This window comes from Peromyscus leucopus, chromosome 3, assembly GCF_004664715.2.
Source record: "Peromyscus leucopus breed LL Stock chromosome 3, UCI_PerLeu_2.1, whole genome shotgun sequence".
NCBI lineage: Eukaryota > Metazoa > Chordata > Mammalia > Rodentia > Cricetidae > Peromyscus > Peromyscus leucopus.
Genome location: NC_051065.1, coordinates 98,965,340 through 98,983,795, shown reverse-complemented (window position 1 = coordinate 98,983,795; position 18,456 = coordinate 98,965,340). Strand labels below are relative to the sequence as shown.

General features: G+C 54.5%; 1 protein-coding gene across 6 annotated transcripts; it reads right to left on the bottom strand.

Moving 5' to 3' along the window:
• Positions 1-111: 111 nt before the first annotated feature.
• On the bottom strand, positions 112-16,683 carry Rtkn (rhotekin). 6 transcript variants are annotated; one of them, XM_037203830.1, is made up of 13 exons: positions 15,020-15,852; positions 14,221-14,508; positions 6,848-7,047; positions 4,880-4,941; positions 4,728-4,781; positions 4,505-4,622; positions 4,076-4,285; positions 3,022-3,116; positions 2,812-2,918; positions 2,472-2,600; positions 1,559-1,727; positions 1,341-1,445; positions 112-797 (listed from the first exon to the last, which is right to left on the bottom strand). In XM_037203830.1, the coding sequence occupies exons 2-13, from the start codon at positions 14,290-14,292 to the stop codon at positions 463-465; spliced, it is 1,656 nt and encodes a 551-aa protein (XP_037059725.1). In that variant the 5' UTR covers positions 14,293-14,508; positions 15,020-15,852; the 3' UTR covers positions 112-462. The 6 variants fall into 6 exon arrangements, with proteins under 6 accessions (XP_037059725.1, XP_028727182.1, XP_037059726.1 ...); XM_028871349.2 differs by having other exon boundaries at positions 14,221-14,408; positions 15,020-15,147; XM_037203831.1 differs by having other exon boundaries at positions 14,221-14,321; positions 15,020-15,147.
• Positions 16,684-18,456: the final 1,773 nt, after the last annotated feature.

Below are 18,456 nucleotides of genomic sequence, written 5' to 3'. Positions count from 1 at the left end.
TACATGGGGAAAAAACAACAACAGGAGGAGGAGGAGGGAGGGGCAGGTTCAGAGCACACAGAAGCCACGGGTCCTCAGAGACCATGTCCTCAGAGACCAAGTGAAGGCAGCTAGCTGTTAAATAACTTTAATGGTCGATGTAGGAGTCACAGAGGAGGTGCCTTCCTCCCCGCTCCCTCGTGCGGCCCTGGAGACTGGTTAGTGCGGGGAGGTAGGGCAGGGTGGTTCCAGTTTTCTCCCAGGAAGAGCTTAGGGCATCCCAACCAGCTCCAGAAATGGTCCCCTCAGTACCATGGTAACCACAACTTAAGAGGGGCTCCTGTTACCCCCTCCCCAGCCTTCCTTCCCAGTCCAGTGGAGGAAGAAGAGCCTGGCGGGCGCCCCACAGTGCTGGACCTAGAGCCCAGTTGCCCCTGGGTCATCGTTTTCTTTCTTGGCCAGATTCTGTTGCTGGTGTCTCTCTCACACCGGGGACTGGAGCCATGCGCCGAGCTGACTTTTGCTGTAGAAGCCTCTGGACTGTGGGGATCGCTGCGGGGGGAGGGGTGCAACCGAGCGAGAAGCCCCAAGGGAGTGGTCTGGGGGGGCAGCATCCAGGGAAAAGGTTCGGGGTCGCCCCCAAGGCAGGGGTTGCGTCCAGGTTGGGACCGGGGCCACTGAGGCAGGCGAGCAGGAGCTAGGCAAGGCGGGCTGGTCTGTAAACATGGCTAGCCAGGGTGGGGGCGTCTCCAGCCTTGTGCCCTCCCGCTGGGCCAGGATGTCTGTCACAGCTGCGATGTCATCCAGGGGCTCAATAGCTGTGGCACCAGGGGGGAGGGGAGGGGAGGGGAAGGGGAGGGGCTAGTCAGAGCTCCCGCCCTGGCCTGCTCAGCCCTGACGGTCACCTGTCACTGTAATATGAGGAAAGCAAGGCCCGAATCTCGGCTGAGATGGCATTATTCTGCAGGAGCAGCCCCTCACTGGGCCCCCCCGCGGCCACAGGCTCTGACAAGACTGTGTGACATTGGGGTGGCAGTGAGGAGCAGAAGTGGGTAAAGAAACCACAAAAAAGGAGAGAAAGCAGTGCCGGGCAAGTGAGGTCAGAAGAGGAGACAGGAATCCACATGCACAGAGGGAAACAGAAAAGAAGGATTAGGATAGACGTCCTGGAGTGGATCTGGCTCTTCGGGGTTTGTTTTGAACTTGGGTAGAGGTGGTTTTCAGAATTGGAGAGAAAAGGGGGAATACAGTAGGGCTGAGTGGGACCTGGACCCCTCCGTGCTTCCTCTCTGTCTCTATTGCCTGGATTCCCGTGAGGTCCCCAGCTCCACTTCCCATCAGCCCCCCCCCCACTGACTTACCCATCTCGTGGTATAGGGACCCCTGCTTGGCCAGTGCTTGCGGGGGCTTCCGGGGTGCAGGGGTTTCGATTTTCATGACCTCATCACAGCAGTGCTTCCACTGGCCTGCAGGGAGAGCGTCAGGTGTTGGAGCTGCCTGCCTCCCGCCACATTTCCCGCCTTCCCGCATCACGCAGACCTCAGGCCCTGCCAGAGTTCAGGCCGGCCCTTGCTCTTACTCATGTCAAAGAAGAGCTGCCACAGCGCCTCCATCCAGTTCTGCAGGGCCTCTCTGCTCTCCACCTGGAGGGTGTTGGTCACCGCATCATCTCCATACTGGTTGCTGATGCTGAGGGTGAAAGGCCATTCTGAGGCCTGCTCCAGCTCCCCTGCCCGGATCCTCGTCTCCTGCAGGGCAAAGCATAGCTGCCTTCATCTCTACCGTGGTTGAGAAGCAGCCCATCACCCCTGCCTATAAGTATCTTTGGGACCTCTACTGAGCCTTCGTTTGCCTCCTGCTAACTCTAGGAAGGGATGAGGGGACAGCAAGAGAGGACTGGGGAAAAAGGACCTCTGCCTAGACAGGGAAGGAGCAGCAGGTTGAGACAGGAAGGACGGGCAGAGCAAGGCAGGGAAGGTGCAGAGGTGGGCAAGAGTTACCAAGGGCCAGGGTCGGGTTGCCCACCCGGTACTTCCGAACCCCAGACAGGGCGTCTGGGGTGCAGTGCAGTGGGAGAGCACTTGCCTAACACACAAGTCTCTCAATTTGACCCCAGCACCAAGCAAAGCAAAACAAACACATAGGAAAGCAACTCTGGCTCGGGAGCAGAGCAGCCCAAGGGCACCCAGGTAGAGACAGAAAGAGCAGGTTATCAGCAGCTCCAAACTGGAAGCAGAGGGCACTGGAGGAATCCCCTGGGGTTTGGAAAGGGTGGGGGAAGCTGAGTGAGCAGGGTAAATTTCTTAGCATCATCCGAGGGGTGGAAAATACAGGGACGTGGTCTCTCTGCCTCCCAGGCTGTGGAGCTTGATGCTCTTAGGAAGAGAGTCCACCCTCCCTGCCCCTGAGGCCTGAGCCCAACTCTCCAGGGCCTTGAGAAAGAGGTGCCCGTGCCTAGGCACCAGGTGGCTCACTGCCGTGGGACTGGTCACCTTGTTGATGGCGATAGTGAACAGCGGTTCTTGCCCAGTGTCTGCATCCTCAGACCTCCAGTAACACACGAGGTTTGTGCCTTTCAAGACTCCGTGCACGAGTGTCCCATTCCGTAGCTCCCCAGCGTGCTGCATAAACGATGTGGTGTTTTCTAGGGAGTCTTGCCTCTCCACCAGGCACCTTCTTCCCAGTCCCCCATTGACCCCATGTCCCCAATACTCACCCTGCTGTCTTCCCATCCCACTTTGTCCCCCCAGGCCCCCATTTTTATCATCCTGTTCCTAGGCAGTCCAACTCTGTCTCCTCCCTGTCCCCTTGCACTCTCTTAGGACCGCTCACCTGCACCCTGAGGGTACCACTTGCAGTGGGCTGAGTCATGCAGAGCGGCTGAGCCGCCAGACGGCAGCACACGCTACCATAAAGGGGCAGCCAGGCAGGGTTCTCCTCTGTGGGGGGAGGGAGTCCAGGGTGAGGATGGGAAGGAGAAAGGGCTACCCCACAACCGCTCCTCGCCGTGCCGACACCCCCGACACACACTCACACACGTACCGTGACTGGCGAGGGCGAGGTCGTGTGTACGGAATCCATCTTGGACTGCTGCCAGGGTGAGGGTGGTGTGGGCCAAGAGGTGGAATCGAGGACCTCTGGGGAGAGAAGGGGACCTCAGTGGAGTGCGGTGTGGGCCAGGAGAGGGCTGCAAGGCTACCACAGACAACTAGCTGGCCTGTTTCCTGACCTCCTGCTAGGCACTCAGACCGGCACTTAGACATTATCCCCATGAAATTCTCCCGGCAGCTCCGTGAGGGTGGGTGTTCTTCAGTCAGGAGATGAGGCGGCTTCCTCCGAAGCCCAGTAACTTCAGGTGACTGTAGGCCTGCTGCAGAGCATGCCTCAGCTCAGAGCAGAGTTGTACACACATCTATGTTCAGTTTGGGCGTCTATACGGGAGGTACACATGTGTGCATATATGTGTGGCGGCCCGACGTTGACATTGGGTGTCCTCTTCAACTGCTCTCTACATGATTTATGAAGGCAGGGTCTCTCACTGAACCCACAGCTTGCCAATTCCATGAGTCTAGCTAGCCAGCTTGCCCTGGAGGTCACATGTCTCCTCCCAAGTGAGCCCTGGGGTTTCTGGGGGATCAGAACTCCAGTCCCTGTGCTTGTATAACAAGTGCTGTATCCACTGAACCGTTCTCCTCATCCCTGCTTCTGGTGTTTTGAGACAGGGGTCTAATGTGCACCAGGCTGGCCAGAAACTCACTCTGCAGCTGAGGATGACTTTGAACTTACGATCCTCCTGCCTCTGCCTCCCAAGTGCCGTGATAACAGGTGTGCATCACCCCACCCAAGGCTTCCTGTGTGCTAGACAAGCACTTCAACCAACTGAGCTACATCCCCTGTCCCATAAGGTGTTTTTGTGGCTGCTTAACAGGTAGGCCTCCAAAGCCTAGCTCTCCCTGCCTCCTCCCCGCCAGGCTTGTAGACTGACTGAGGCCTAACCGTGGGGTTAGCCAGAATGCCTGCTCATTCAGTGTGGCAGGGTCACCAGGGGGGAGTTGGAGGCAGCTAAGGGCCCTGAGAAGTGAGGATGTGGTCTTACCCTACAGTTGGGGTAGGCAGCAGGATGGGACTGTTCCCAGAGCCCCCCGCACTGTCCAGCGATGCCCTGACACGCTTCCCCGAGGATCGGCCCAGGGAGCTGCTGAGTTTGGTGGCGAGCCTCTTGGGGGCACCAGCCAGGGCTCCCTCCTCTTCCACACAGGCCCCGTACAGCTCCAGCCGCAGTTCGAAGTCCGGCCCTGCCTCTGCACTACACGAGTGCAAGAGAGAGAGAGGAGGAGGGCGATGAGTGAGAGGCTCAGGAGGGCGTGGAGGGGGAAGGGCGTACGTCGGGACAACTCTACAGGGGTGGATGCCCATGGGCCATCCGCCTCCCCTTCTGCCTCTCCACCTCCACCCCAGAGCAGTCCCGCGGGAGCTGGAGCCGGAGTGGAGGAAGGAAGGAAGGAGTAACAGGCAAGGCCCTCACAAGAGCACGTTGTTCTGAAAAGAGATGTCTGTGAGAGTCCTGTCCACCAGCACCATCTCGGTGTCCTGAATCTGTTCCCCGAGCTGCAGCAGCAGGAACACAGCCCAGCGGTGCAGGTCTGGGAAGAAGGAGAAAAAGAGGAGTGAAAACATGAGAATTGTCCACAGGAGTCTCCACCTCCCGTGAACACGCTCTTGAGTCTGCCCCCATGAGTGGCACTCACCGCCTTTGTTCTTGAAATACTCTGTGTCCTTCCACATGAGTGGGATCCGGAGGTCTGGCGGACAGAGGGAAGGAAGGGGGTTAGAAGCAGCCAGGGGGTGGTATGTGGGGGGGGGGCAAGGGTGCCAGGGGCTGTGGCTGCGTGTTTCTTACCAGAAATGCAGACCCGGCCACGGCAAGGGGTACGCTCAGGGGGCGGCACGCTGTCGGAAGGTCTGTGGGCAGATCACAGAGTCCTGGCCTGGTCTTCCCACTTTCCTCCCCTTTGTTCTGACTCCCAAGGGCTCTGAGAGGCCCCTGATTCCTAGCCCGGTTGGCATGGCAGGACTAAGGGACCAGAGGAGCGCTATTTTTTTCTTTTTCTTTTTCTTTTTTATTAAGAGATTTTTCTATTCCTTTTACATACCAACCACAGATTCCCCTCTCCTCCCTCCTCCCACTCCCCAGCCTTCCCCTCCAGCCCACCCCCCATTCCCACCTTCTCCAAGGCAAGGTCTCCCATGGGGAGTCAGCAGAGCCTGGTACATTCAGTTGAGGCAGGTCCAAGCCCCTCCTCCCTGCACCAAGGCTGTGCAAAGTGTCTCACCATAGGCACTAGGCTCCAAAAAGCCAGCGCATGCACTAGGGACAGGTCCCAATCCCACTGTCTGGGGGGCCCTTATACAGTTCAAGCTGAACAACTGTCTCGCTTATCCAGGGGGCCTAGTCCAGTCCCATGGGGGCTCAGAGGAGCGCTATTGACAGAACTCAGGGGTTTGCTGGTCTTAGGAACATTTGAGCAATGTTAACACACAGGCGCAACACACGCGCTCTGGCCCCTCCCCCCCCATCCTAGCATTGTTCCTGACCTTCCAGACCCCTGTCAGGCACAAGTGGGGCCTTGAGGGAACAGGTACCATAAGAGATTCCCTTTCGAGCCCCCCCAACACACACACACACACACACACACACACACACACACACACACACACACACACAGACAAACCATGGGCTTGAAGAGATTGGCAGGTTTTCCTTGCAAGTGACCTAGAAGTCACTTATTCCCAATATCTCACTTGCTTGTTTCAGAGTGAAGGCCTCACTCTGTAGCTCAAGCTGGCTTCAAACTCAGTGATCTTCTTATCTCAGCCTCCCCTGTGCTGGGATTACAGGCGTAAGCCACCATACCCAGCTTGTACACAGTATAGCACAATTAGCTGCTAGGGAATTAAATGTACTTCATATCCCCACTGTGAGGGCTGCGTCGTCCATCTGCCCATGGCTACCTGGGAGAGCTGCCTCCTGCCTGCTTGGCCTCTTGCTAAATGAAGCAGCGATGGAACGTGGACTTTCTGTGAAGCCCTGGCAACCTCTCCTTCAGCTCCTCCATGCCAGGAAGGGCTGGGACCCTCTCCCCAGGCAGCCTCGATGAGGCAGGCAGTTCCCCAAATGACTCATTTACCGAAAATGGCCAGTCCTCAAAGCAATCAATTTGCCAAGTGTTTTCTCTCTAACATTTTCACTTGACTCCAGCTGTCTCATGGTTGGCCTGTCAGATTGGTAGTGTGTACCACAGCGTTGGCACAGTGTGTAGGCCACTTACTGATGCTGAACTCCTTTGGAATGCACGACTGATTTCTACAAATGGGGAGCCTTCCTTTAAGTGATTTTTAATTACGTGCTTTCCCAACTCCTGCCTCTGATGGTGAACCCCAGGTACAACAAGCTATGGTCAATTTGTGGTAAATTGGTCACTCAGCAAATTGGCCATTTGGTGAACTGGCTTTGAGAAAATTAGTTTTCCAGAAACCAACCAGCAAGACGTAGCAGATCATGGGCAGGCCTCAACAAATGAGCACGTTTTGCATTGCTTGTGGTTTGGACTGCCAGCTTCCATCAGACACACACAGGCTTTCCCGAGTCCAGCCCCAGCCACTCCGGGTGACCTACCACCACGGTAAAACACTAAGGTGTCTTTCACGAGCAGGACAGGTGCTTGTGAGGCAGTCCCCTTCAGGAAGGTGACCCGAGCTCTGAACACTCCACCAGCCGCTTGCCGTACCATCGATACACTCCAGACAGGCACTTATCATGGCACCGATAAAGCCTCCCTCCCTCGGCCCGGTCACCTCCCTTGCTCACCGCCGGCCTGTCTTCCCCAGCACCTGGGCCTCCTTGCGTCTCTGCAGCTCGCCCATGTAGCTGAGAATTCGGCTGTTGCACACCAGCAGACTCTTGGTGGCCTCCAGGGCCTGCTCTCGCTGGGAGCAGGCCGCCAGCAGCTTGCAGGCCCCTTCCCTCATCCGGATCTCATGATCTAGCTTCCTCTGCAGCTCTGTGTCCTGACCAGAGTCGTGGGAAGGGGAAAAGGAAATGGCAGTCAGGGATCAGGCTGAGGCACCCCCCACACCCCAACCCCGGTCCCAAGTTGCCTATGTTGGGGTGGGTGGGGGCAGGGCAGAGGACAAAGTCAAGAGCAAGCCTGTCCTCTCACTCTCAGCTGCCCAAGATGAGCCAGAAAAGCTTTGCAAAACACCAGATACGCTCATGCTTTTGATCGGGAGGAGTATATAACTTTTCTGCCTTGGATTACAATTTGGAGAAATCTACAAAAACTGCAAATTCATATATCCTTTGACCTAACTATCCCACACTCAAGTGTTTGGCCTACAGATGCAATTACACCTATAACTGCCAAGTCATATGTACAAAAAGATTCACTTAGCACTGTTTTATTTATGTGTATGCATACTACACATGAGTGCAGTGCCCAGAGAGGCCAGAGGGAGGCATCAGATCCCCTGGAGCTGGAGTTACAAACCATCTCACAAGGGTGCCAGGAAGTGAACTTAGAGTCTCTGGAAGAACAATGATTGTTCTTTACCACTGAGCCATCTCTCCAGCCCCAGGCAGTGTTTTAAACACCCAAACTTAAAAAAAAAAAAAAAAAAAAAGCCTTTCCATAAGACACCAGTTAAATCTGTACTGTAAACAGGGCAAAAGACTGAGGTAGACATGTGTATAGCTATAACTCTCCAGAAAATATAGCACAAAAATAGAAAGCAAAACAACACTGTGCATCAAGCCAGGCAGGGGGGTACACATCGGTAATCCAGCACTTGGGAGGTAGAGGCAGGAGGATCAATAGTGTAAGGCCATCCTCAGCTATGTGGTGAATTAGTGGCAAGCCCGGGATACTTGAGACTCAAAAACAAACAAAATATACACACACTACCATTTGTGATATAATATATATCATATATTTGCACATGCATATGTATATATGTGTGTAAATATATATTTACATATTTGTGTGGTTGTGGTCCCAGAGGTCAGGAATAGAAAACAGATTTGTGGAATTAGTCAGATACATACCTCCTGCAGAGCTCATCCACGCTGCCCAGAATCCTATACATATCCCAAATAGCACATACACTGCCTCTGGCTCCCTGAGCTTGGGAGAGGAGGTCAGAGGCAAGGGATGAGGAAGGGAAAGTAGTTGGTCCAGGTATGAGGGGCTGGGGGGAGGGAGGTCAGGCATGCATGAGGCACTGGACAGGCATGGAAGGGCAGAGGAGAGGCCCTGAGAGAGGACACAGGGTAGTCACTTAGAAAGAAGTCATCCTGGAGGTTAAAAGGCAGTTGGCATTGGGCTGGGAGTTGAGCATGCTTAAGGCTCTGGGTCTGACTCCCCAGTACTGCATAAACCTGACGTGGTGATGAGTACTCAGGGGGTGGAGGCAGGAGAATTAGGATGTTCAAGGTCACCCTCAGCAACATAGTGAATACGAGGCCCTCTTGGGCTATATGAAACTGTCTCAAAACAATAAAATAAAGTATAAAAAGCACTAGGCAGCCAGGTGTAGTGATGCATGCCTGTAATCCCAGCACTCAGGAAACAGAGGCAGGAGAATTACCATGAGTTCCAAGCCAGCCTGGGCTACATATCTAGCTTACTTACAGTTCCTTTCTCCAAGGACTATTTTCTGGATCACTGTACTAGGTCAGATTTTCACCCCAGCACCACCCACAAGATTCTCTTCCAGAACAGGCCAACTCAGGCCCCAAAGTCCTCCAGGAAGCCCCCATCCCAAACACATGGCGGCTGTTAGCTGTCTCCATATACAGAAACACACACACACACACACACACACACACACACACACACACACACACAATATTAAAGGTGGACAGTCTGGGCATGGTGACACATATCTTTAATCCCAGCACTCAGAGGCAGAGACAGGCGAATCTCTCTGAGTCTGAAGCCAGCCTGGTCTACATAGCCAGTTCCAGACCAGGCAGGGCAATATAGTGAGAACCCCTCATGTAAAACAAACAACAAAAACCAACTAACCACATAAACAAAAAACTTTAAGTAGACCTCTGGTCTACATACACTCGTAGGAAAGCATACACACATGCACACACATACATACACCACAGACACACAACACAGGGTGAAAATAGTCATGGCATCTTAGTGTTGAAAGGCCAGTGAGATTCACACTCAGTGCCTGGTGCAGAGTATTCGGCACAATGGCGGGACACAGGCTTTCAGGAGGAGGCTGCTTTGGCAGTAGGCTTGTTCAGCAGAGAGCACTGGAGCGTCCCTGCGCTGACCAAGGCTCCATATCTAAGCCCCAGCTGGGAGGTGAACACGCATAGATGAATGGCTACTCCGTAAGTGCCTTGTCATGGCATAAAAACACAGGAAACAGCCCCTCCTGGTTTCTGCTGAGGTGACAGCGGGAGGCTTCGGAGCGGAGGTGCACAACATTGGTTCAGGAAGCCAGGCAAGCGGAGGCTTGCAGTTGGAAGAGAAGAATGAGTGTGACTACACAGACCTGTCCTCTCGTCACATCACCTCTCCTCCATTCGCTACGTCCTGCTCCTGTGTCTGGTGCCCAGCTTTCCTGACACCTTGACTTCCTTCTCACCAAAACCCTGTCCAGACTGCGTGCCAACCCTTCCTCCCCTGTTTTGGGGGGCTGCTGTATTAGGCAGTTATCATAAACCGCTCCAGTACCGTGTACCACCACTCCAGTACCACCTCAAAGCCCTCTCCATCTGGCAGCCTTCCCAAACTACTGTCTCTCTCAGCCACGCTTTGTACGCATCAGGGTTCTGCCTAGGCTAAACCGACTGCTTGCCCACCCCTCCCTGACTCTGTACCTAATCCCGCAAATGAATGAGATCGAGAATTCGTCCTCAAGCTCGCTCCTGGTTAGCTAGCCTCCTCCGTAGCCAAGCACTCACCGATCCTTCCCTAGCCTCGTCCATTGCGTTTGCAAATGGCGAGGGGTCTCAGGAGACCCCGGGTGGCCGGCGTGACCCGAGGACTGCGTGGGAATTGAAGGATCCCGGGAGTCGGCACTGCCTCACCGCCTGGGGCCGCTGCGCCCGGAGTTGCCCATGACATCAGCTCCCAATTGCCGCGAGAGGCACCGAGGGCGCCGGGCGCGGGCGGTCCCTGCGGGCTCCGAGATGCCTGCACTCCACCACTGGGACCCTGTCACGGAGGGACGCGACTGCAGGGAGCACCCGGGCCGCCTTGGAGGCCTCTCCCTAGCCAGCTTCACTCTCCAAGGTGACCCTTAACCAGGAGCAGGGCGTGGGTATGAAGTGGGGTCTCTGGGTCCAGGATGGACCAGCAGAACTGGACTTGGGAGGAACTAGATACCTAGTCCACACGCACATCACTTCCGAATCCACTATAGCTCAGCCTACTGCCAAGAAAGCCCTGGAGAAAGAGTTCCCACCTTTCCAGGTGGAGATTGGGGTCCTTGTGCTTTGCACCTCTCTCCGTACCAATTTGTACAGGAAGAGACCCTGGCTTCCTCTCCACCGCCACCCTCACTCTCCAGAAATGGACGGCCAGTTCCTCCAGTATGGGAAAGATCCCAATACTGAATGTGCTCCGACCTGGGTGACCTGGGTCAGATCCCTAGGGATGACAGAGAATGAGTCACAGTCGCCCATGATGACACACTCCTCTCCCACACTCTGTCCCGGACTTCCTGCCCTGCTTCCCATCACCTTCTGTTCCCTTCAGAATTCCCACTAGGGCTAAGTACAAGTCCTAATGAAGGGACTTGACGAGCTGGAAGCATTTTGTCTCTGGAGCTTCAGTCTGTAGACTTGGGAGTAGGTGGCTTCCTTCAGAGTATTGTGTGAGGATTTGATGAGAAACATCGAACCTCCACCTGGGCCTGGCATGCGTTCAAACTTAGCTCCGGGGATGTTGATAGAGCTTCCCAGCATGCATGACAGCCTGGGTTCCATCTTGAGCACCCCATTCACCAGAAGTAAGGCTTGCCTGTAATCCTAGCACTTGGGAGGTAGAGACAGGAGGGTTAGAAATCCAACATCTTCCTCAGACAATTCCTTCCACAGCCTGGGCTGCATGAGAGGTTATCACAATAGGGGGAAAAAAAAAAAAAAAAAAAAAAAAAAAAAAGGCTTTCCGCTCTCACTCCTCCGACACTTGCAGCTTAGGATGCCTCCTCCAGAAAGTCTTTTTGGATTTACACTCCAGAGCTAACTTTCCTGCAATTTCCTGAAATATCAGTGAGTCTGTCTTTCTGAGGATGTGATGAACCGGGGAAGGAAGGGGTTGTGCAGAATTCTCAGCCTGTGGCTGAAGGAAAGTTGATCAAAGTAAAAAACAAAGTCATTCTTCTGTTCCACATGTTGGGCAGGCCTCCCATGGAGAGAAACGACAATGTGGGGGTGGGGGAGGGGTGCACAGGATGCAGAATTTAAACATTTACATACCCTAACCAACTCTGTTGATAGAAGCAGTCAGCATGTATCTGGCAGTTGAATGTGGCTGGCGAAACCAAGAAACTAACTGGTTTCTTCCCCCACCCTTTTAATTAACCAAAAGTAATAACAACACAAATTATACGACGAGGAGTGGAGGCAATGAAGACCAGATGGATAGAAAGGAGCTTTGGGGTAATTTGCTTACATTTTCCTTTGTTTGTGTTTTCACTTGGGATGGTCTCCTTCCCAAGTGCCAGGCGGGCCTTGAACTCACAACACTCCTTCCTCAGCCTCCTGAGCACTGGGATTATAGGCATGTGCCTCCACACCATGCCTCACCCAGTAAATAAGGTTTTCTCTTGCGCATCAACACAGGGAAAATAGGCAATGTCAGAAACCCAATGGGTCCACTTGGCATCTTTCTACAAAATAGAAGAAGGGGACCCTCCCCAGACAAGTACTGAGGTGTCTCCTCCTGGTGCAGAAGCTGGACATGGGTGGTTTCCTTCCTCTAGCAGGCTCCATGTGAAAAGTACACTCAAAATGCACACCAAGGCTGTGATAGGAAGGCTGCAACTGGGTGAGGCCATCACTCACTAGCAAAGTCCATTGATCAGAGATGAGGGCAGTGCTGGGCAGCATGTGCGAAGTAAGTTACCCTTCCTGATTACACTCCGCATCCCAGCCTCTGACCGCCCTCAGCTGCAGTCCCTGTCCAGTCAAGTCCAGGCAGTCACTGTCCATCTCAGCAAAGGGCCACAGCACTGGGAGGCTTAGCCACACACCTGGACCCGTCTATTCTAGAGTTCTTCCTGCTTCACTCACCCTGTCCAATCGATCCATCAGCCAGCTCTGTCAGATCTACCAGCATCATCTGGAATCCCTCCTTCTGTCCACGAACTCTGTAAGCTCCACTCCAGATTCATTCCCCTATGGTAATATTTGACCATCCACTGGGGAAACTTGCAAACTCTCCTGCCAACTTTCTTGCCCAGCTCTCATTACCACTGAGCTGATCCCCAAGTGATCACTCTCTAAAAACTTAAGGCAGGAGGTCAGGTGGTGACATACACCTTTAATTCCCACAACCGGGAGATAGAGGCGGATGGATAGCTGTGAGTTAAAGGCTAGCCTGGCCTATATAGCCAGTTCAGGCCAACCAGGGATACATGGGGACTCTATCTCAAAAACAAACAAGCCCATAAACAACAACAGCAAGCTTGAGATAAGTGCTGGTGATGTCATCCGGCTGGTTGGGTGTTCGGCATGCGGGATTCCCAGCACCAGCCTGGTGATGCACACTTGTAATTCTAGCACTCAGGCGTTAGAGGCAGGAAGATCAGAAACTCAAGGTCATGCTTGGCTACATGTAGAGTCTGAGGCCAGCCTAGGATGAAAAAAAAAAAAAAAAAAAAACCTTTCTATGCTGCAGAATCCTACTCAGAGCACAATCTAAGTGACACATTCCAGCCTTTCCACCCCAGCATGGTCCACCGCTGCCCACCAGCTCCACCCGATGACAAATTCCAGTCTCACTGGCCTTTTTCCCCCCACACAAATATATCATCCTCAACCCCATCAACGGCTCTTCACCCTGGCTATGCCATCTTTCTGGAAAGCCTTCCTGCCAACCTCAGATCATCAGGCCCTTCCAGATTATCTACTGCTGCCATCTGCCTGACTGGCATTGCATCGTACTTTTATAATACTTTCACCATGTGACATCACTTATACATAGTTATTATCTGTTCCCTCACAGGAGAGGACCCTGCCTGTCTTCTCCAGAGATATTTCCATGGCCTCGAAAGGAGCTTGGCACATAGAACAAGTTTAATTTGTGTGTTTAAGAATACATGGGACAGGTATGGTGGCTTGCTTATTGATTCTTAAACACGTGCTTGCAATTCCAGCACTTGGGAGGTGGTGGTAGGGAGGTCAAGGTCATCCTCAACTACATAGTAAATTCAGGGAGCCTGTCTTAAGAAAAAAATGAAAAAACAGCAGGACAGTGAAATGGATCAAAGGTGATCGCCATCCATCCCGAGGACCTGGGTTCAGTCGCCAGAGTCCACATGGTGGAAGGAAAGACCAAATCCCCAAAATGGTCCTCTGTCCTCTGCTCTACACAGACGCACAGACGCACGCACCTTTCCTCTTGACCCACCATCTCCTTTCACTTCTCTTCAGGCAACGTCTTTCTACAAACCTCTTTCATATTGAAGTCTCTTCATTCCTTCTCTAAAAGGAACTGCTGTCCCCAGAACAAACATTCACACCTACTCACACAGCTTCCAGAAATAGGTGCAAAGACCCTGCTGTCAACATGTGGTTTTGAGGTTAGTGTTGTTGTTTAGCCCAGGCTGGCCTGGAACTCACTCTGGCTTCTACTTCAATCCAAGTGCTAGGATTACAGGTATGTGCCGCTGCACCGCGGGACCCAGTGTGTGCCGCGCTGGGGTGCTGGTAATCAAACCCAGGACTTTGTCCATACCAAACAGCAACTCTACCAACGGGAGCCACATCCCTAGCCCTTCAACATAATGTTCGCTCTGGTCAGCAGCAGAAATGGGCCTGGGTCCACGACCGGCATTCAACACAGAGCATACAGAACCACCTGCCGCCCTCCTATGGGCGTGTACACCGTGCCCGTCCCCGCCCCCGCCCCCGCCCCCCCCCAAACACATCGGGCCCCATTAAGACTGAGACAGCGAAGGAAGAAATGTATGGTCCAGGGGTCAGGGCATTACCTCCAGGCTGAGTGCCATCTGCCGAATGTAGAGCATATTGAGGTCCTCCAGGATGTGCAATCTGTCCTGCATCTCTGTGTCCCCTAGAGCCCCTTCCCGTGCTGCCCAGAGAGACGCCAGGTAGTCAGCACGCTGTCCCAAAAGCTCCTCCTCCCACTGCTCCCTGGGCTTGAGAAAGGTGGCCAGCTCTAGGACAGAATGAAGAGGCTGTCCCTGTCCCTCTGCAGTCCTGTTCGATCCCTCTGGCTTCTGTGACAAAAATTTCCTCTGCTAGTGCTGTCCCAAGGCCTTGGTAGGAGGGAGCCAGGCCGAGGAGGAAGAAAAGTGGGGTGAGAGTGAGCAGGGGATCCTGGGAGGAGAGGCCAGCTGCAGAGGGGGCCCTGGGCACAGAGTGTCCAGCCTGGCTTTGGAGGCAGCTGTTCTCCCAGTTGTGGAAGAAAAAGGCCCTTTCATTCCCATTTTGGCCCCTCCCCCGCTCCCGCCCACATCCCTGGCCCGGCGGACTGAGAATGTGCCCGCCTGACGTGAGGGCAGTGAGGGGCAGGTACAGCTGGAAGGGGGCAGGGAACGGACGCCTCCTGCTGATTCTACGGAATCCTGGGGCTGGTCCGGAGATCGGAACCCACCGAGGGAGTGCTGCCTTAGTTTGAGAAAGTTAGCGACAGAAGGGAGGACTTGAGGAGACTTGAGCCCAGGGAATGGGACAAAGGGGTGAGTCTGTAATGCGGCCCAGACCCAGGGTCACCCCTTCCAGCGCCGGCCCCCATCCAGCACGCCCCACCCTGGGCTCACAAATTACCTCGCTTTTCCAGCAGAAGGGAGGAGAGAGAGGGAGAAAGGCAGGGGTGTGCCTGATTGCTGCTGGCCCCGCTCCCCTCTGCGGGCCCCTTCCCTTCCAGACAGGAAACCAACCCGGGTCCCAGCCAGCTGCAGGGCTGTCCCCCCCCCACCCCCCCACCCCCGGGCCTATGGAGTCACACTCAACCCGGCGGCGGCAGGCCTGGCCCTGCAGCTCCGCCCCGACTACTCAGCTCTGGCCCCCAAGGCCTGGCATATCCTAGCGCTGCTCAGGATCACAGGCCCTTCCTCCGGGTCCCCGACCTCGCCCCCGGCTCCCCCACGCTAGCCACGCGCGGGTTTCTTGGGTCTAAGTAGCTGGGGTGGGAAGATGACAGAAGATCTCCACTAGCTTCTGACTCAGAGAAAGCCTGGGACGGCGGGACACGGGTGTGAAAGAGCCTTTGTTCAGGGCAGCCGAAAGGGAAAGGGCAAAAGCCAGGCCTGGAATCCGGGGAGGGCGTGTGTGTGTGTGTGTGTGTGTGTGTGTGTGTGTGTGTGTGTGTGTAGACAACCACCTCGATTAACTCTTCCCAGGCAGGGGAGCGATGGAGACAGCGAACTGGGACCTCCTTGAGCGTGTGGTAGGCTGACCTTGGGGACCTAAGTCTCTTTGGGGTGGCTGAGCACCTCTCATTTCTGGCTCCAGCCATGTGCCTCCGGTGCCTCTCCAGTTTAGGGACTTAAGCACAGGACTCAGAATATGCCCGGTGACTCTCAAGCTAGAGCCTGGATTCCTCTTAGGCCCAAGAAGGGAGGTGGAAAGTTTGGGTGTGGGAAACCACTCCAGAGTTACACACACACACACACACACACACACACACACGAGAGAGAGAGAGAGAGAGAGAGAGAGAGAGAGAGAGAGAGAGAGAGAGAGAGAGAGAGAGAGAGGCAGGCTTGTCCTTCAGGAGTACAGAGGCATTGGGAAGGCTTCAGACAAATCACAGCACCGTGGAGACAACCGGAGACTGGCCTAGGGGTCCGACACGGAGTGTGGGATGCCACTGGCGCGGCTGGTAACCAGCTGGAACCCAAGCTAAGAATACAAGTATTGGAGGATGCCTGGCTGCCCAATGCTCTTGGCCCAGGATGCTGGAAGGACTTGGGACAGGCGCAGTTCTGGAATTGAGTTTAGGGCCCCTCACATTGAGGTCGATCGGGAGCTTTCCAGTCAGAGGCAAATTACCCCAACCAGGCAAGGCGTGGGCTTGCACAGATCGGATGGATCCGCACCCTGTCCGCATCTGGCTTTCTAAGTCAACAACTTGAGCTAGAGCGGACGCAGATCTCGGCGCGCCCAGGAGACAGGGTGGCCAGGGCTACCTGCCAGTGTTGGGAGGGGAAGGCAGGGATTCGACCTCTCACCTCCGGCGGGTCGCTGAAGACACTAAGTCGGAAGCGGCCGCGTTTGAACTCCATCTCCAGGGCGGAGCCCCTGGCCACTGTGACCCGGCTCCGATGGTTTCGAGAGAACATGCTTGCAGCCCCTTGCCCAGTGCGCTCCCTGCGTTCCTGGAATCAGTCTCTCTCGGGCTTGGGCTCCGGTCCCTCGACGGCCACCCTCCTACCAGTGCAGCCGGGAATCTCCCCAGCTGCCCGGTTCCCAAACCCCGCCCCCGGAGACGACACCTGGGCTGGGCAGGGCGCGGCACCCTCCTCTTCCACCCCCGCTAAAGGCCCGGCCCGTACCCGGGCGCTAAGCCAATCTGGGTCGACAGTTTCAGAGCCAGAGGCACCCTAAATCACTCCAACACAGCCTGAGAGCTTCCACCCTTCTGGCTGGATTAGCTCACCTGAATTTGGGGCGGGTCCCCAAATCCCCTCCCCGGCAGCAGCCCCCACCTGTCAGACTGGAGTCCTGGAACTTGGAAAATATGTAGTCACACGGATGGCTCACTGCGCTCCCTGGTTCTAGCCTGACTCGGGACCGTCCATTGTCACCTCTTAAGCTACAACTTCCTACAGCTGAATGTATCTCTCTCCCATTTAGGCTACCCTGCATGGCCACCTGCCCATCCACAGTGGCCTCTACTCATAAAGAAGGCTTAGGAGGGTCTTGAACGTTCACTTACTTCCCTATTGGACCACAGAACCTTGGTCCAACCACTGAACTCTCTAGTCTATTCTATGAGGACATTGTAGTCTCAGTTGCAATGAAAATCATGTATGGGAATGAAAGTGAAGCCCTCCCAGGGAAAGTGCCCTATAAGCAGAGCTCCAAAGACTAAGGAGCCAGGGCCCTAACCACTGAGTCCTCAGATGCAAGCAGCTCCTGCTCACTCGACCCCGACCTGACCTTAAGCATCTTAAGAGTTTAAGGACAGCACCAGGCATGCGGTGGCGCACACCTTTAATCCCAGCACTCAGGAGGCAGAGGCAGGCGCATCTCTGTGGGTTTGAGGCCAGCCTGCTCTACAAAGAGAGTTCCAGGACAGACAGCCAGGGCCGTGACACAGAGAAGCCCTGTCTCGAAAAACAAACAACAAACAGAAAGAGTATAAGGCCTGGTCATCTCTCAGCTGCTTGCTGGGTCGCAGAGCCCAGGGTTCTCAGGAACAGGACTCCCTCCTGACAGAAGGGAATGGCAGAGGACTGGCTCACTAGCCAACTACACAGGGTCTCCTGGAAGCTTCAGAATGGGCTGGGGAGAGTTTGAGACAGGGTGGGGCTATGACAGAGCAGATGGCAGGAGCCAGCTTGCAGGGCAGCCAACTTAGAGGCTCTGGGCTGCAGCAAACGACTCGGTAGTGTGCTAGAAGGCGGACGTCCAGTCAGTCCAGCCACAGAGGGAGAGAGAGCATTGGCTTATACACCTGGAAAGTGCAGGCGTCAGGTTTTAGGTGCAGCTTTGACCCAGGCATCCAGAGTCACAAAGGTTTTGGGTTTTGCACACACACACACACACACACACACACACACACACACACACACACACATTTTGCTCTACTTCCTTTCATATTGATCCAGCCCTCAATAGCATAGCGTAATAAGATTGCTGCCAAAAATTCCGGGACTACGTACGACTTTTCAGACTTAAATTCAACTTAAAAAAAAAAAAGAACATCTGGGGATTGGGGCATCTGCACATGTCTGGGACTCATGCTAGGCTATTTGAAATCACTCAAGCATCCCGAACAAATCGCTGTGGCCTGATCTCTGACTAGACCCGAACCAAGCACCTTTGCTAAGAGTCACGTGTGCTTGCTTACTTGTACACTCCTAGAGAGCAACTAGAGCCCAATCAGCTGGAAGGAGGAGAGGATGGGAGGAAGAGGTTCCTCAAAGGATGTTTCAGGTACTGCCAATCGGTGAGGAAATGGATGGTGGTAGGGAGAAAGACAGCCGTCCATCCTCATCCTCGTACACACACAGAGGTACGATATTTGATATCAACTCAAA